Source organism: Leptonotus elevatus, chromosome 2 (genome assembly GCF_054856555.1).
Source record: "Leptonotus elevatus isolate MCC_2025b chromosome 2, RoL_Lele_1.0, whole genome shotgun sequence".
In the NCBI taxonomy this organism is placed as follows: Eukaryota; Metazoa; Chordata; class Actinopteri; order Syngnathiformes; family Syngnathidae; genus Leptonotus; species Leptonotus elevatus.
The window spans coordinates 37,614,548-37,631,175 of NC_141240.1; the positions used below are offsets into that span (position 1 = coordinate 37,614,548).

The 16,628-nt window shown below is 39.6% G+C and overlaps 2 protein-coding genes across 3 annotated transcripts; one reads left to right on the forward strand and one right to left on the reverse strand.

Moving 5' to 3' along the window:
• The first annotated feature begins 357 nt into the window (after positions 1-357).
• LOC147179876 (cell adhesion molecule CEACAM5) lies at positions 358-13,273 on the forward strand. 2 transcript variants are annotated; one of them, XM_086069439.1, is made up of 18 exons: positions 358-493; positions 562-603; positions 1,281-1,349; positions 2,821-3,114; positions 3,194-3,466; positions 3,552-3,839; positions 4,525-4,788; positions 5,328-5,618; positions 6,166-6,429; positions 6,903-7,193; positions 10,114-10,389; positions 10,489-10,603; positions 10,867-11,024; positions 11,102-11,203; positions 11,447-11,515; positions 11,651-11,710; positions 11,796-11,864; positions 11,938-13,273. In XM_086069439.1, the coding sequence occupies exons 1-18, from the start codon at positions 463-465 to the stop codon at positions 12,003-12,005; spliced, it is 3,024 nt and encodes a 1,007-aa protein (XP_085925565.1). In that variant the 5' UTR covers positions 358-462; the 3' UTR covers positions 12,006-13,273. The 2 variants fall into 2 exon arrangements, with proteins under 2 accessions (XP_085925565.1, XP_085925566.1); XM_086069440.1 differs by having other exon boundaries at positions 11,799-11,864.
• apobec2b (apolipoprotein B mRNA editing enzyme, catalytic polypeptide-like 2b) lies at positions 12,350-15,981 on the reverse strand. Its single transcript, XM_086069441.1, has 4 exons — positions 15,655-15,981; positions 13,948-14,128; positions 12,645-12,994; positions 12,350-12,571 (listed from the first exon to the last, which is right to left on the reverse strand). Exons 1-3 carry the CDS (start codon positions 15,924-15,926, stop codon positions 12,647-12,649), a joined length of 801 nt encoding a protein of 266 aa, XP_085925567.1. The 5' UTR covers positions 15,927-15,981; the 3' UTR covers positions 12,350-12,571; positions 12,645-12,646.
• Positions 15,982-16,628: the final 647 nt, after the last annotated feature.

The window sequence follows — 16,628 nt, forward strand, 5'->3', positions numbered from 1 at the left end:
ATTAATCGTGATTAATCATTATTCTAAGATGTGATTAATCTGATTAAAAAATGTAATTGTTTGACAGCTCTAATTATAATATATATATATATATATATATATATATATATATATATAATGAGCAAGTAAAGAAATTTTCTTTTCTGAGTCGACAGAAATGAGCTACAAAACTGCAGCAAGTATTTAAATGTATTCTGCTTTTGTTACTCGCAATAAAATAACGATCATACAATATCTGTAAAAGTGGCTCTATTTTTATACCCGATCGACTCGCCCTGGTAATTCACGCTGAGACCTGCTTGACTAACTCATTTCCTGGACGACAGCTTAAAAAAAAAAACAGAAGTGGCCAATAGAGGAAAGCTGCTGCTCACACACCCGTTCAGTGGGTTTCCTTTATTGAGCTTCACCGCACAGAAACAGCAACTGCATCACTTGACTGCATGTGCCGCTCAATGGAAAATGGAGCTCATCAAGATCTTTGGTGTCATATGTAAGTCTGAGTGCATCCATCAATTCAGAGGCACGTTCAACGGCATTCATCTCCGTTTGTTTTGACAGATTTGTTTGCGCTCTGTGCGGCTATGACTGATGAGGATTATGGTGAGAAACGTTACTTTTTCAAATGTATATACTACAACTCGACTTCGCTTGAAGGAGTAGAGTTGCATTTCTTCTTTTATTGTTTTAATTATTCATCTTTATATTCTTATGTTTCCTAGTCAGAGGTAAAACACAGAACCAAATGAAAACAATGTTGAGGAAGTCACACAGAAGAAACATGAAGTAGTTTGCTCTCGTGCGAGTGACACTTCCTTTACATCAGGTCTTTCCACTGTGGTGCTTCTGTAATTCCTATTATTTTGCCATATTTAAATATTGTTCCGCAGTCTGTGATATTATTATTCATTTACAAATGCACGTTTCAGTCGGACTAAGTCTGAGACAGCAGTGCTCATGTTGAGCTGCATTTTAGTTGATGTTCCTCTTAAACTGAATCTACGCATACGGTGTTTAACATCTGAGCTGATGGTTAAAATGTGAGCGATAACACATAACAAGAAAAAGAAAAAGAAAAGGTACACAACACACGATATATTTTTGAGTCATTTACAGTCTTTTCACACTCGTGAAGGTTATAATATTTAGGATTGTTGGCCCTGACTCATACACTTTTAACACAACTCAAATGAAATCATATTCTGATAATCTGGCATCATCTTGTGACAATGTGCTTAAACTGAAAAATCTGAACTGTGTCGTCATCTCCCAACTACCAGTCACCTCCATCATGTGGATGGATTTTGTCCCAAGCAGTGAATCGCCAACTGAGGACCGAACGATCTATGGTGAGGAAAGGAACCAACAAGACACACTACTTCCCGAAATTATTACGCTAAGAAATGATGAATTGGTTCAATTTTGTTTGTTCCATATCTACTCCAAGAAGATGTTGAAAATGTTTATAGGCGAATTGCACCAAAATGTTAATTGATGTCATCTCCAGAAGTCACCTCCATGTTCAGCAACACTTTCCCAACTAGTGAAGCGTCAACTGAGACACAAACTGTAACCCCGCCCAACTCCATTGTGGGGGTTACCTTTCAGACCACTACCACAATAAGTGAAATCCGCAATATACAAGTATCATTATTTAAATACACCCTTAAGCGTGCTTTCATAGCATTTACAGCACGTACTGTAACAATCTGTAGTGTGGCACCGCACCACAAGGTGGCGCCTCCTTGTCTTTCTTATGCCACTTTTTCGTTTGACCATCAGTGTATTTATTTATTTATTTATTAATGGATTTCCAGTCCATTTGTTTGCGGTACAGACAGTAGATTGTTTTTAATAAAACAAGCACTTTTAAACACGTATAATAATAAAAGAGAGCAAGAGCAATGGATAACACAAAAACATTGTAGAATCAGTGCCCCGATCCTGATGTCTTTACAGTAAACAAATTCCAGTTTTATCCAGACTAACAAACTTATCATCTTGCATTATACACTGGTAATCATGCCCAAAGATATACATTTTAAAACGAATGTACATTATAAAATGAACAGCCGCCATGTTCTGTAGGGCTAAAAAGCAAAGTAACATCAACACACGGCGGCCATTTTGGGACAGAGGCAGGGCTGCACTCATAATATTAGGGTAGATTTCTCAACTCTCCTAAATTCTCAAAACGATTTTCAAACGGCTTGCTTTGTCAGGTAAACGTAGCGTGTACACAACTATGCCACATTTTTCAAACAAACAAACAAAAAAACATTCATCTTAAAACATAGCCACGTTAATAGATTTATAATAAACCAATCTGATTGTGAATTATGAGGATTTAAGTGAGTAAATTATCCACCTTACTTACGACTACAGCACAGCGCACCAGAGCAGTCCCTTGTCTTTGAGCCAAATTTACACTGTGCCATACTAAACAGTGTCCCACCATCTAGTAAAACTACACCCAAAATCCAATGGGAGGCAGAACAAAATTGTACAAAAAAATCGGGCGGGCCCCAGTGTCCGGGGTGCGAGCCCTATCGCGCCTCCTACCCCCACCCCGCTGGTCGCTCCTCTTAACTCACTGCACTAGTTTTGCACAATACACTTTGTTAATAGACACATAGGGCACATAACACACACTTTTAATGCACCTCAAAACTGGGGGGGGGGGAGAAATTAGTTGGGGCAAAAAAAAAACTATTCTGCAAAATAGTGGGACCACAAAGCCAGTACCTGAAATGGAGGTGAGTTTACGCTGCAATTTATTATGCTATAATGTCTACTGCATATATGTTCCCACATTTCCAGAGCCTCCGGTCCCATCACTGCACCTGCAGTCCCCTTGGAGAGATGTGTTCCCCTTTGAGAAAGCACAGTTTGGATGTGGTATCAATGACAGCTCTGAGTGGACCTTCACTTGGTACAGAAACGGTCAGCGCTTGCCTGATGCAGACCTAAATGTCTCGTCAAATACGTCCCACCAAGCAACACTAACAATCGCCGAAGCATCTCAGGCGCACTCTGGAACGTACTCTTGTAAAGCTCATCACAAAGTAAAGGGCGACTCCATCAACAGTAACCAAGTAGAACTGAAAGTTTACGGTGAGTTTCATATCACTCTATCCCTCTCTTTGTTGAAAGGGATGCTCATGTTCACTTGTGATGTCTTCTTACTTGTTAGCAAACAAGCCAAAGCCAATGTTGGCGCTCAACCCGGAGTTGCAGAAAATGTTCCCTGGAGAATCTGTCACCTTCCAGTGTGTAATCAAAACATCATCTGGATGGGACTATCTTTGGTATCACGATGACAAGGAAATCCAAGAATCTCGGAATAATAGTTATACAATAGTTTCTTTAGCGCTTTCCGACAGAGGACGATACCACTGCAAAGCCAAGAGAGGACAAAGTCCTTTTTACACAGAGCAGAGTGAAACATCAACGTTGCAGGTGTCTGGTAAGCACGACAAACTACTCCACAGCTCATTCAATGCATGCCATTCTGCTTTTGGTTCTGACTGCTGCCTCTTGTCGAACTTTAGAACCACCCATACCAAGCATGAAGCTACAGACTTCCTGGTTGGATGTGTTCCAAATGGAAAGCGTGGAGCTGATTTGTGACGCGGGCGGCCCTAACTGGACCTTCAGCTGGCATAGAGACGGAACAGCGCTCCAAGAAGACCCGACGCTGGTCCTGAGCTTAGGGGGGTCTCTTCTCAACATTACTTCTGCTTCTCGAGCCCACCAGGGAAGATATGCCTGCAAAGCGCACCTGGAGTCGAGAAGAGTCAGCTCTGCTTTCAGCAGCACCACAAGTGTTACAGTTTATGGTAAATGACGTTTTTACACTTCTGCTGTGAACATTTCCTGGAAGATTAATTGTAAGCGTGTAGAGTGTGCTTGTCCGTTGCAATTTGCGATTTTTAGGGTTTAAATACAAGCCTGGGGGACAACTGCTACTTGTTAATCCTTGACTTTATGTAAGCTATCTGGTTGATAAGAAGAGTCAACTCTCATGAAAATATTTTGTGGCGATGCGATGTAGATTTGAAATTTTGTTTGTTAGGTTTTTTTCTCCATCTCTATGATTAAAGCACAGTAAGTAACACAGAGAAGTCTTAGCAAACAATTAAGGCTAGCTAGAGCTTTTAAGAAATGGCCATGCTGATCATTACAAAGGTTGCAGATCTTTAAAATTGTCCTGACCTTCAATAACTTTGTCCATTTTTTGTATTTGGTCAAAATGTTATTTTACATAGATCAGTATTTGTACCAATGTACAAGAATGGAACCATGCTGTAGTTGAACAGCATTTACCGGTAATTGTTCTGATTGTCACTATACATCGTTGGCATAAATAGATGGACAAAAATGTTATTTGTACTAAAAAAAAATAGAAAAATCATAATTTTCAGACCAATTAAGTGAAACTGGATATATAGTATTTGGGAATCACTGCTGTTGCGAGGCCGACTAATAACTGAATTATTGATCTATTTATTGTGTTTGTCGTAGAAAATATCCCAAAACCGTCTCTGAGCAAGGCTCCTGTTTTGAACTCAATGTATGTTGGAGAAAACACCACATTCACCTGCAAAGTTAATCTGGGGTCTGACTGGGTGTACCACTGGTTCAAAGACGGAAAACAGCTTATGGCCATAAACGAAACTTTCGGAACCCAACTCAGCCCCAATGATGAAGGGACCTATTGGTGCAAAGCCACCAGAGGCCAAAGAACATCCACGGACATCAGCGACAGGATGACTCAACATGTTCTCGGTGGGTTCGGTTCATTCAGCTGAAAAATGTTTGTTTGTTGTGTTGAAACTATTGTGCCGCTTTTTAAAACTGAGGAAGTCTGAGTGGAACAGCATTTAGTGTGCACCTTGCTTCCTTTCCTAGCAATTTTTTTATCTTTTGAAACAGGATGTGGTACTGGGTAGGGAGGTGCCGGAAATGAATACTGTACTTTTAGCGGTGAATATTAAACTGGGGGAGGGTGGCGGTGACCTGTTTCGGTAACTTGGCCATCTTTTTTCTCCATTTTACATTTTCAGGTCCAACAGGCCATGAACAAAGGAATTTAATAAAAGGATAGATAGATAGATAGATAGATAGATAGATAGATAGATAGATAGATAGATAGATAGATAGATAGATAGATAGATAGATAGATAGATAGATAGATAGATAGATAGATAGATAGATAGATAGATAGATAGATAGATAGAAATACAGACAGACAGACTGCCCTCATTGAAGAATTGGGCATTCTTCGAATCAAAATGGCTGATTGGACAGTCTGTGTGTCTTTTCAGAAATTCCTCTTCCGTCTTTGACGCTAAGCAGTCAGTGGGCTGATGTGTTCCCCACCGAGAGTGTGACATTCAGCTGCGCGATGGCCCACATTTCTGGCTGGACGTATACGTGGCACAGAGACAATCAGTTGATCCCCGGGGATGACGCAATGTCTTTTGGGCTGGATGGAGCTACCCTGTCCATCGGTTCCGCTTCAACCTCTCACCGAGGACAGTACAGCTGCTCGGGGAAGCTCAAGGGCAGGTCTGTTAGCAGCAACTTCACATCTGGAATGACCCTCGAGGTTTATGGTGAGTCCTCTTTTTTGTACTGTATAATGCATGCAGTAGTACTTTGATTAACCTTTTGAGTCATGAGCTGTTGCTCAGCATTTTTTTTTTTATGCATGCAAAATTTTTAACAATGAGTGATTTTTTTGTGCACAATTTTTCTTGCGCAGCTATTTTACCAAATAGCCTTTTAGCTAGAGCTTTTAAGAAATGACCATGCTTATCATTACAAAGGTTGCAGATCTTTAAAATTGTCCTGACCTTCAATAACTTTGTCCATTTTTTGTATTTGGTCAAAACGTTATTTTACATAGATCAGTATTTTGCAACCAATGTACAAGAATAGAATCGTGTTGTCGCTGGCATTTACCGGCAATTGTTCTGATTGTCACTATACATCTTTGGCATAAATAGATGGACAAAAATGTTATTTGTACTAAAAATGTTTTAAAAAATCATAATTTTCAGACCAATTAAGTGAAACTGGATATATAGTATTTGGGAATCACTGCTGTTGCGAGGCCGACTAATAACTGAATTATTGATCTATTTATTGTGTTTGTTGTAGAAATTATCCCAAAACCGTCTCTGAGCAAGGCTCCTGTTTTGAACTCAATGTATGTTGGAGAAAACACCACATTCACCTGCAAAGTTAATCTGGGGTCTGACTGGGTGTACCACTGGTTCAAAGACGGAAAACAGCTTATGGCCATAAACGAAACTTTCGGAACCCAACTCAGCCCCAATGATGAAGGGACCTATTGGTGCAAAGCCACCAGAGGCCAAAGAACATCCACGGACATCAGCGACAGGATGACTCAACATGTTCTCGGTGGGTTCGGTTCATTCAGCTGAAAAATGTTTGTTTGTTGTGTTGAAACTATTGTGCCGCTTTTTAAAACTGAGGAAGTCTGAGTTGAACAGCATTTAGTGTGCACCTTGCTTCCTTTCCTAGCAATTTTTTTATCTTTTGAAACAGGATGTGGTACTGTGCAAGGAGGTGCCGGAAATGAATACTGTACATTTAGCGGTGAATATTAAACTGGGGGAGGGTGGCGGTGACCTGTTTCGGTAACTTGGCCATCTTTTTTCTCCATTTTACATTTTCAGGTCCAACAGGCCATGAACAAAGGAATTTAATAAAAGGATAGCTAGATAGATAGATAGATAGATAGATAGATAGATAGATAGATAGATAGATAGATAGATAGATAGATAGAAATACAGACAGACAGACTGCCCTCATTGAAGAATTGGGCATTCTTCGAATCAAAATGGCTGATTGGACAGTCTGTGTCTTTTCAGAAATTCCTCTTCCGTCTTTGACGCTAAGCAGTCAGTGGGCTGATGTGTTCCCCACCGAGAGTGTGACATTCAGCTGCGCGATGGCCCACATTTCTGGCTGGACGTATACGTGGCACAGAGACAATCAGTTGATCCCCGGGGATGACGCAATGTCTTTTGGGCTGGATGGAGCTACCCTGTCCATCGGTTCCGCTTCAACCTCTCACCGAGGACAGTACAGCTGCTCGGGGAAGCTCAAGGGCAGGTCTGTTAGCAGCAACTTCACATCTGGAATGACCCTCAAGGTTTATGGTGAGTCCTCTTTTTTCTACTGTATAATGCATGCAGTAGTACTTTGATTAACCTTTTGAGTCATGAGCTGTTGCTCAGCATTTTTTAATTTTTATGCATGCAACAATGAGTGATTTTTTTGTGCACAAATTTTTTTGCACTGCTATTTGACCAAATAGCCTTTTACCAAACATGGAAGAAAGTGAGTGCTGAGAAGAAGCTGATGTCCACCGATGTCTATTGACCTATAGCACAAAATCATAGAACACAAATGGGTAATTGACCTGGAAAGTGAAAACCGTGATATATATAGATATATATAGATATACCCTATTTAAGTACGCCCCTAAGCACAGTAAACAAATCTTTTTTTTTCTAAACTACCAAATTTATCATCTCATAATATAAATCAATAATCATGCCCAAAGATGTAAATCACAAAATTACCCCCCCCCCCCCCCCCCAGAGCATACACAGAACAAAGGGCATTGTTACAAAATGTAAAAAAGAAAAGGATCCCACCAATATTTTAAATTAAATCAATGTAATTCATTTTTCTGATCCATAAACCTTAAAGATTTTGCAAAGAGACAGATCTCATTCTTCCAGTGAGCCATATTAGGATTTGTTAAAAAATAAATTAAAAAAAACGACATGCGTGAATAAACTGCTTATCCATTACAAGAAGAACATTGACACCAAAGTCAATTTCCCTATTGTTAATGTTCATTCTAAATTGTATCTCTTTCATTGATAGCACAGCAAATTGAATACCCTTGTGTTGCAACCAACCTTGAAAATCCTTTCAAAACCTCTGAATTATATTAGAAGAAGAAAAAAAGATGTTCCAAGTCTTCGTTTTCAATTCCACAAAACACACACATCCCCGTTTCCATTTTTAATTTATGTTTTAGATATTCCTTAGTTGGGTAAATTTTGTTCACATGTTTAAATTGGATTTTCTTCATCTTGAATGGGATGGGAAAAGATAGATAAAAAACATCATATTGTAAAATACTTCCTTCGTCGTTTAATAGATGGGCAGCCGCCCATATACCTTTGGAAAACCAGTCTTTGCAAAAAAATAAAAAATAAAAAGATCTTCTATTATTGGTTATATATAACGATTATTCCATATTGGACTATTGTGTGGTGTGAAATTATGTTTAAAGACTAGTTTCCAGTACAAGAGTACTTGCTGATGGAGGTCAAAAAGCTTCACCGGTAATTCATTCAACTCAAAATCAAATTTTAAGACAAAGTGAATTCCTCCCAATGTATCAAAAATCGAGTTGGGTATGTAATGCCAAATAGAGCAAGTATTGTTCAGCAACGATTGCAGCCATTTAAGTTTAAATATACCATTCATAGAATCTAAATCTATTGCGTTTCCTCCTCCATCTTCGTAATTTCTTATCATATAATTTTTGCCTATATAATCACGTTTATTTTTCAAAATGAAATTGAAGTTTATGGTATCACTTACTTTAATCAATTTGTGTGGTATGGAAAGGGAATACGCTGGGTATATTAATCTTGAAAGACTATCCATCCTGGTCAACAATATTCTCCCAAAAATTGAGATATCTCTTTGCAACCATCGATTCAAAACAAATTTGCAGTTGTTGATATTATCACAAATATTCATCTTTTCAGAAATCTTTTTGTCTTTTGTTATAGTAATCCCCAAGTATTTAACTTCTGTCTTAACTTTTATGTTATATCATAATTGCAGAGGCTGTTCTTTCAGGGCAAATAATTCACATTTATTTAAATTTAGTTGTAGACCAGAGCCTCTTGAAAAATGATCAATCGTACGCAGAGCTATGGGAATTTGGGCTTCATCTTTCAAAAACAGGCTGGTGTCATCAGCTAGTTGACTTATTGTTAGTTGTCTGCTTTTAATTCAAATTGATAACATCTCTGCAACCATTATAATCAAGAACTACCACATCCCTGGCGAATACCTCTTTTGATATTGAATCTATTACATGTACCATGACCTAAAGAAACCGAGCTATTTATATCGTTATACAGCATACCAATGGCACTAATAATTTATTTGTCCAAAAGCAAAATGAGAAAGGGTTTGTAAAATAAAAAGATGTTCAACAGAATCAAATGCTTTATAAAAAATCTTCATTTAAAAAAAAAAAAATTCTAACTGTTTCCATCGATTAGATCACTATAATCAATTAAGTCTAAAACAAATCTTATGTTATTGTGAATGTTCATCAAAAATTAAGCTGGACTTGAAGTACTTCCTGTTTTCCCTCATCTTCTTTCTAATTTACAGTGTCAAACCTTATAGTGTGCTGCCATCTAGTAGTTATAATAGTAATAGTGGGTTGATGGTTGAAAAAAATCAGCGAAATAGCGGGACCACAACCCTGAACCTGCGATGGAGAGGGTTTTGATGTAACGCCACAAAAAGGTGTCAAAATCATTTTGAAACTTAATTCGGAAGTTAAGTGAAAAAAAAAGTTAAAATCTTTACATTCAGTTTTCTAATGTAATTACAGTATGCTTTTACAAAATTGTACAATACTGTATTGTTGTATTTTTCTTATGTAGCTATTAAAAAAGAATGTTACAATTTTGAGGTGAACTGGAACTGATAAATAACATTTCAATTCATTTCAGTGGCGAAGGTTGAATGGTGATATAAGTGATTTGAATAAAGACAAAAGGTGTCAAATCCAGGTCCAGAAAGTAGCAACCCTGCCACAGTTCTACTCAACCGGCTTCCAGTGATCTCATTTTCCTGCTAGTTAAGTAGAAGCGCCTGTTGCTAAAGCCAAACTGTGACAGGGTTTTTACTTTCTGGACCTGGATTTGACGCCTCTGGTTAAGATGTGGTCATGAATGCACTCAGTCTGTCAAAGTACCACTGTATTTGGAAAATTGCAAACAACACATGCAATCATTCTTTTTTCCTTAGACAACAAACCCATCGTCAGACTGGAGCAGGACCCTGAGCACGTGATCATGCACACCAGAGACTCAGTCTCGTATAGCTGTCACATTAACCAATCTTCTGGCTGGGAGTATGTGTGGTACAAAGATGGCACTCGGCTCACTGCCTCTGGGAAAAATTACACCATACGTTCTGTGGTCAAAACAAACGCTGGATTTTATAAATGTCAAGCAAGCAGAGGGAGAATGACTGGTATCTTCAACACAGAACAAAGTCAGGCTTTAAAGCTCCAAGTTGAAGGTATGTACCTTGATTTCCCTTGTAATAGTCACCTACACGTCCGGTAGAGACTGTGTTTGATTGGTAATTGGTTTATATACAGTATTTTTGTTTGTGCAGAACGACCATCAGCAAATATAATCGTCTCAACCGGATGGTCCGAGGTCTTTTCCACTGACAGTCTTGTGCTTAAGTGTGAGGTGAAAAGTAACAAGGAAATGTGGAACTACACTTGGTAATAACAAATTAAGCCAATTTCATTTGTGCTGTTTACAAAGAGGATGTTAATACACATCAACGCAATCACATGACATCCAATACTCTACAAGCCGACTGGCGGGGCCAGATGGCTTTCCTACAGAGTTTTAGTTATTTTCAAGGTTTCCTTAGGTGGGACTGTGTGTCTTTAGCACAACGCTTGTACTGGATGTCATTGGATTGTGCAAGGGGACTAAATGTTGTGACTCGCGTGTGTGTAACATCCCACGCATCAAACAGGTTTAAGGAAGGGCAGCAGATCGTGAACTCGTCGTCTGACAAATACACCGTAACACCCCAGAATGACCCTGCCCAGAGCCAATACATTTGTCAGGGCATTCGCAGTGGGCGACCTTCTTACTCCAAAGGCAGTGATCCTCTCGCAACAAGAAACTTATGTAAGTTTTGAATTCCATGTTTGATGGTTTTACACAAGCACTTCCTCACCTTCATTTTTGGCTTTTATTACCTCTAGTGTTAAAGAGGCGCGTGCTTCTTTCCATCTCTGGCTGTATCTTCTTCGGGATTGTTGCAGTTTTCTTCGGCTGCGTTGTTCTCAGAGTCACCAGAAAAAAAGGTGTGTGGACATTTTGAGCAGGGGTTCTCAAACTTTTTGGGACCAAGGATAGCTACTGTGGAGATGTTCTTCCAAGGATCTCATCTTAATCCTAATTTTTTTACGATAAAAATATTTTTGCCAATTATTTTGTGCCCCGTATGGACCCCAATTTGAGAGCCCCTGATTTTGAGGACTATCAAATGTGCCAAACCTGAGCCTGTATGGCAGCACGGTGAGCGTGTGTCTTTTCTAATTGTGCAGAGGCCCAAGATGAAGGGCCAGAGGAGGGCGAGCTCTTTCTCACAATGGCTCAGCTCAAGGACCGCGACGGTATGGCGACACGGGCCGCTGTCTATTTCCTCACATCGGATGACTTATTCAGAGGCTATTTTAGAAACCACATGCACGGCTTGCCTCAATCTAGGCATTGGCACTCGTGTTTAAGTTCCTCTCTCTTGCCTGCAGACGCTCCTTGTCCAATGGTTGATTACATCACAGATGCGGAACTAAACGTTCCAGCAAAAGGTACAGGGCAGATAAAAAAAAAAAAAGGATGTTGGGCCACTAAGTTTATTCCAATCGTCACTTATGATTCTTCAATTTTGTCCAGCAGAAGGAGCGGACATTATTTGTAGTGAAGCAACACCACTACCGTGTGTAACCTCTCAGGATGACCACGGTAAGGTAGTTGCAGTGTATAATAATAAAAATGAAGCTGTCCACTTACTCTTTCTGTCTCTTTATGTCTACAGTTGTGACAACAGAAAGCAGTGAAAGACCTCCAGCGGAGGAAAGTGCTATGGCTTCCTTTCAACACTGAGCCACCAAAGATGTCTGTGTTAAAGTATTTGAAACCTGCACGCATCAGCCAAAGAAAAAGTTTGTGAAAATAAGAATATACTGTACTGTATGATAGTGGCCACTATAGAAAAAATAAATATTTAACTGGTGGTGCAAATGAAAAGTCAAATCTCCACTGAGACAGATTGCAAATATTATTGGTTGCTTGGAAGTGTAGGACTGTATTTTTGTTTTGAACTCACTTAGGTACTGTTAAAATATTGTTGAACTATTACTTTGTCAGCTTCCATTCCGTACTGTATAAGCCGACCGCTGCTTAATATATGCACAATTATTCCGACAAACACCAGATTAGGCAGTTACGACAGTTAAGACAGGAGCTGTAATTTAATGTAAATGTGACAGCAAAATGAGTTCCATGTCTGTCTGTTGTGGTATGTTGGATAATATGTGATGAATAAAACTAGAGTAAAAAAAAAAAAAAGATAATAATAGTAAAGTAACATTTTCTGTCTCCCAATGAAATCACCCCCAAAAATGTTCAAAAATATTCCTTTGGAGGAGAAATCCTGTCCACACATGAATCTGTGACAGGAAGAAAAAAAAATCTTAGAAATTGAAAGACTTCAAACAATGTAAACTGATCGGCTTGTCTTACATCTACTTGAGGATATCAGCCAGCTTCTCCACATAGAAGTCGTAGTTCTCCTTACAGTCTTCCCAGGGAGTAAAGCTCTGGTCCTCTTTCTCGACGTACGTTTCCCAAACATGCTGGAAGTCAGCGGGCTTCATCATCCTCAGCTTGCAACCAGCACTCACCAGGACCTTGAGCCCCTCCACTATCTCTGGCTCCTCGCACTCAAAGAGACGAGAGCAGAAAACACACAGACGGAGCTTCTTGCGTTGCCGGAGGATGTTGGCCAGCTTGGCTGCACAGGCCACACAGGGACTGGACGTCACGTACCATGTGACGTCATATTCCTGGGAGGAGTTACTGTCAGGAAGAACCTTGAAAGGTAAGAGAGGCGAGAAAACTGTTTGCATTTCATGTACCTCTTTTCCATTCAAACCAGTTCATTTGTGGTCCAGTTAGAAACTCACTGTGTAAACCAATTTAGCTTTCTGAGATTCGTGTAACAGAAGTCTGCGTTTACACATATTCAATGTTACAGGTGAGGAATTTTGCAAGTATAGCTTGCAGGCTGATGCAAACAATTACAAACATGTTGATTGTAACGACAACTGCACCCTGTTCTTCAACAAATGGGTTCAAAAATGTAGTCCAGGAAGCTTTTACAGCAACACGGACACCAGTTTTACCAGTGTGCTGTTGGAAATCTTTTCTTTCATTTCTGCGTATTCAAATAAAATTCTAAGTTGAAGTCTCGTGGAGAAGTTTTGCTAGCTTTATTTCAGAGTCTTAAAGGCATCTCTAGAACCCGGCTCAAATAGCCCTGGTCCCAGAAGTGTAACATTTTCTAAATACACTCACTCCTTTATACATATCTCAGTTTCCACCCCCTTTATTGACAAAGAGTCTTCAAGTCTACACATCCCCCAGTTTTATCTTTCTTCAGGATGTGTCTTGATCAACTCAAAGGATGTAGGCAAACACCCGGCCCCCACCACGTCCTGGCACCAGGGTTGTTTATGGACCGACCTTTTGTTCAGACACCTCTCATTTAGATTAAATCAGACACCTCACTATGACAGGGAAGAGGACAACGACCACAGATAAACTAACATATGGGGAACAGTTGTAACATATCTAACTAAAATCAAAAACACTTTGAAAAATATATATTGAAACAGAAAAACAATGTAAATAATCCAACAGCGCGTAACCATTGAAACTCAAAGAACTGGTGTAACTTTGAGAACTGGCCCACAATCGCCACCGAAGCTGCCGTTATGGAAAAGGGACATAACCGTTTGGAACAGCTGAGGAGGGAGCACATTACTTGCTGAAAGAAAGCCTCTTCAGCATGAGCTGTGGCATGTTCATCCTCCAGATAACCTTTCAAAGGCTCGGTACTGCCTCCTGGCGTGTCCACTCTGTAGCACAGCAGGGTCTTATTCCTGCCGGATGAATACTCCACATTCCTGAACTGAAACTTGAAGTAGAACGGGCTCATCTGCTCTCTGGTAGGAAGTAAGAAAAATAAAAATAATAATAAATTATAAATATTTTTTTTATCATATTGCAAGCTTTTCAAACAACGGCTAAAGGTGTGCTGATAAAATTGAGGGTTTGGTACATAAGATTAAAAAAGGAGGTGGTAAGAGCTGTCACGCATTCCACTTTGGTAGCGAAGTACTGCAACAGCTGTAGGCGTCCTTAAGTAAAAGTACAGTAGGCTACGGACTGAAATGTACAAATGCAAACATATTTTAAACACCAATTGTATTCAACACATTTTGTTAACTTGCCAGAATGAAAACAAACTTCTGTGCACACAACTTAGTTTTGCTCTTTATTTTCATACTGCCCATACTGAGTCTTCTAGCTAGTTAGCTCTGGCTCGAGCTTGAGGTTTATGCTATCAAAAAAAATGTGTTCCTATTGCTAACGTAAACAGAGAAACAAAAAAAAAAAGTAAATTGGCTAATGATAACTGGAGGGGAAAATTACACTAAATTTGCAAGTATTTGTAAAAAATTTTGAATACATGAAGCTTGTAGGTTTTTAGGATGTCAGTATTCAGCGTTGGCTCTACTTTTATGCTATACAAATAATGTGTTCCCACAAGTTTGCTAATGTTGTGAACTGAGAAACATAAAAAGTAAAATTAGCTAAAAAGAAGTGAAAAATACACTTTTCGTTTCATGTGTTTTTTTGGGATTGGCTTGAGAATTTCTTAATGCCAGAAGCTGGCACAAGACGCATGTTCACTAGCTAGCTGCGTTTCCTCAACTTTTATGCTATCAAAACAATGTGTTCCTACAGGTTTGCGAACTGAGAAACACAAAATGGCTAACAAGTGGAAAAAAATACACCTTGTGTTTTTTGGGATTAGCCTGATAATTTTACTTTGTTTTTTTCTCCTGAGAATTTTTCAATATCAGAAACTAGTGATTTTTAGGTTGGCACAAGACACTTTTCTATCTGACAACATTAAACAATTCTCTTCAAAAAGGCCAAAGATTTCGAATATACAGCATGCTTCTCTAAATCTGTTGCCGTTGTTGTTAAAACCCTGGTTTACATTCATCCATATTGCTGCTGTCCCTGTTTTTCCCCACCTGGTAGAATGCTAAGATCTCAGTCTATCAACCGCATTTGACTTTACATCACTAGTCTTTTATTTTTACATCATGTCATCTTCAGCAAAGGTTGGGGGAAAAATAACAAGCCTATTTTGAGAGGGGAAAAAAGTAGTAGAAATTACAGTTATGTTTTCAAATGTAGGGAGTAAAATAAAATAAAAATGCTCCCCCTAAGTAATTGAACTATCGTAATACTTCCCGTCTCTCAGGATTTCAGTGAATGTCAACAAGATCATTTTTTGCAAACCTGTCTCTGTTAGTCTATGATGAGGCAAACGAGGTATACAAATAGATCTCATCTGTTCCTTATTTATCTAGCCAGTTTCCAAATATATCCCTATTCGCTGAATCTGCATGCAAAAGAAGTACAAATACACCAGATAAGCAAGCATCTTACCCACCCTGTGACGATCTCAAAAGGCGGCAGTTCAATAGGTTCAAACTCGCCGTTTCCATCGTTTGCCTTCACTTGCACGCCTGCTGCTCCAGCAGCTTCCCCGTTCCTCTTGTCCTCATCCACGGCGCACGGTTCAGAGGTAGTCTCCGGCTTTTTGGCAACTTGATCCTGCTTTTTGACACCTTTGGCCTGTTCTTTCTCCTTATCATCGTTGGTTTTGTTTTCCGCCTTCTTCTCCTTTCGCTTAACACTGACCCGGCTGGTTCTGTCTGCCATGGTTTTGTAGGAGCAAGTGAGAGTGTTGGATGCAGAGGAAGAGGGGGAGAGAGAGTGGGTGCGAGTGCGGTGATAACCCAAGTGCATCAACAAAAATAGAAGCTATTGTGATCCGGATCGTATCGTGTGCATGTCTGGCAGGCTCTGTGAACTCTCTACCCCCTCTCGGCCCCCATCCAGAATCTGGATGCTAAAAGGGCAAGAGATAACAAGACAGCATATTGAATGACAAAGGTAGGACTAGCCGCACTGTTCAGAGAGCATTTAGACACATCTACTGACCAAGACACTTTGGACAACCGTATGCTTCCAACTTTTGTGTTTTTGCAAAGTAAATTAATTTGTTCCAGCTTGACTGTTATCCTGTTCACTAGGTACTTGAAGCCACAGTTGGATGAGTTCAGTGTCTGAAAATTGCGCAGTCCTCACCAACTCCACCAAACAACTTTGGATGAACTCGAACAGAAGAGATACTGTGAGCTAGGCCCTCTCTTCTGGATGAATGGACAAATATTACAGCAGACACTCTGTAGAAAGTCTTTCATCACTACTCATTACCATTTACTCCCATTTTTCGGATCCTGTAAATGTTAGGACCAGTCCTATTTGTTATAGCGTACTTGTCTTCATAGCTTTCAAATGAGTGACGAAGTGTGCGATCCCTGAAACAAAAGATGCCCCAACCTCTACTAAGTCAGCGGT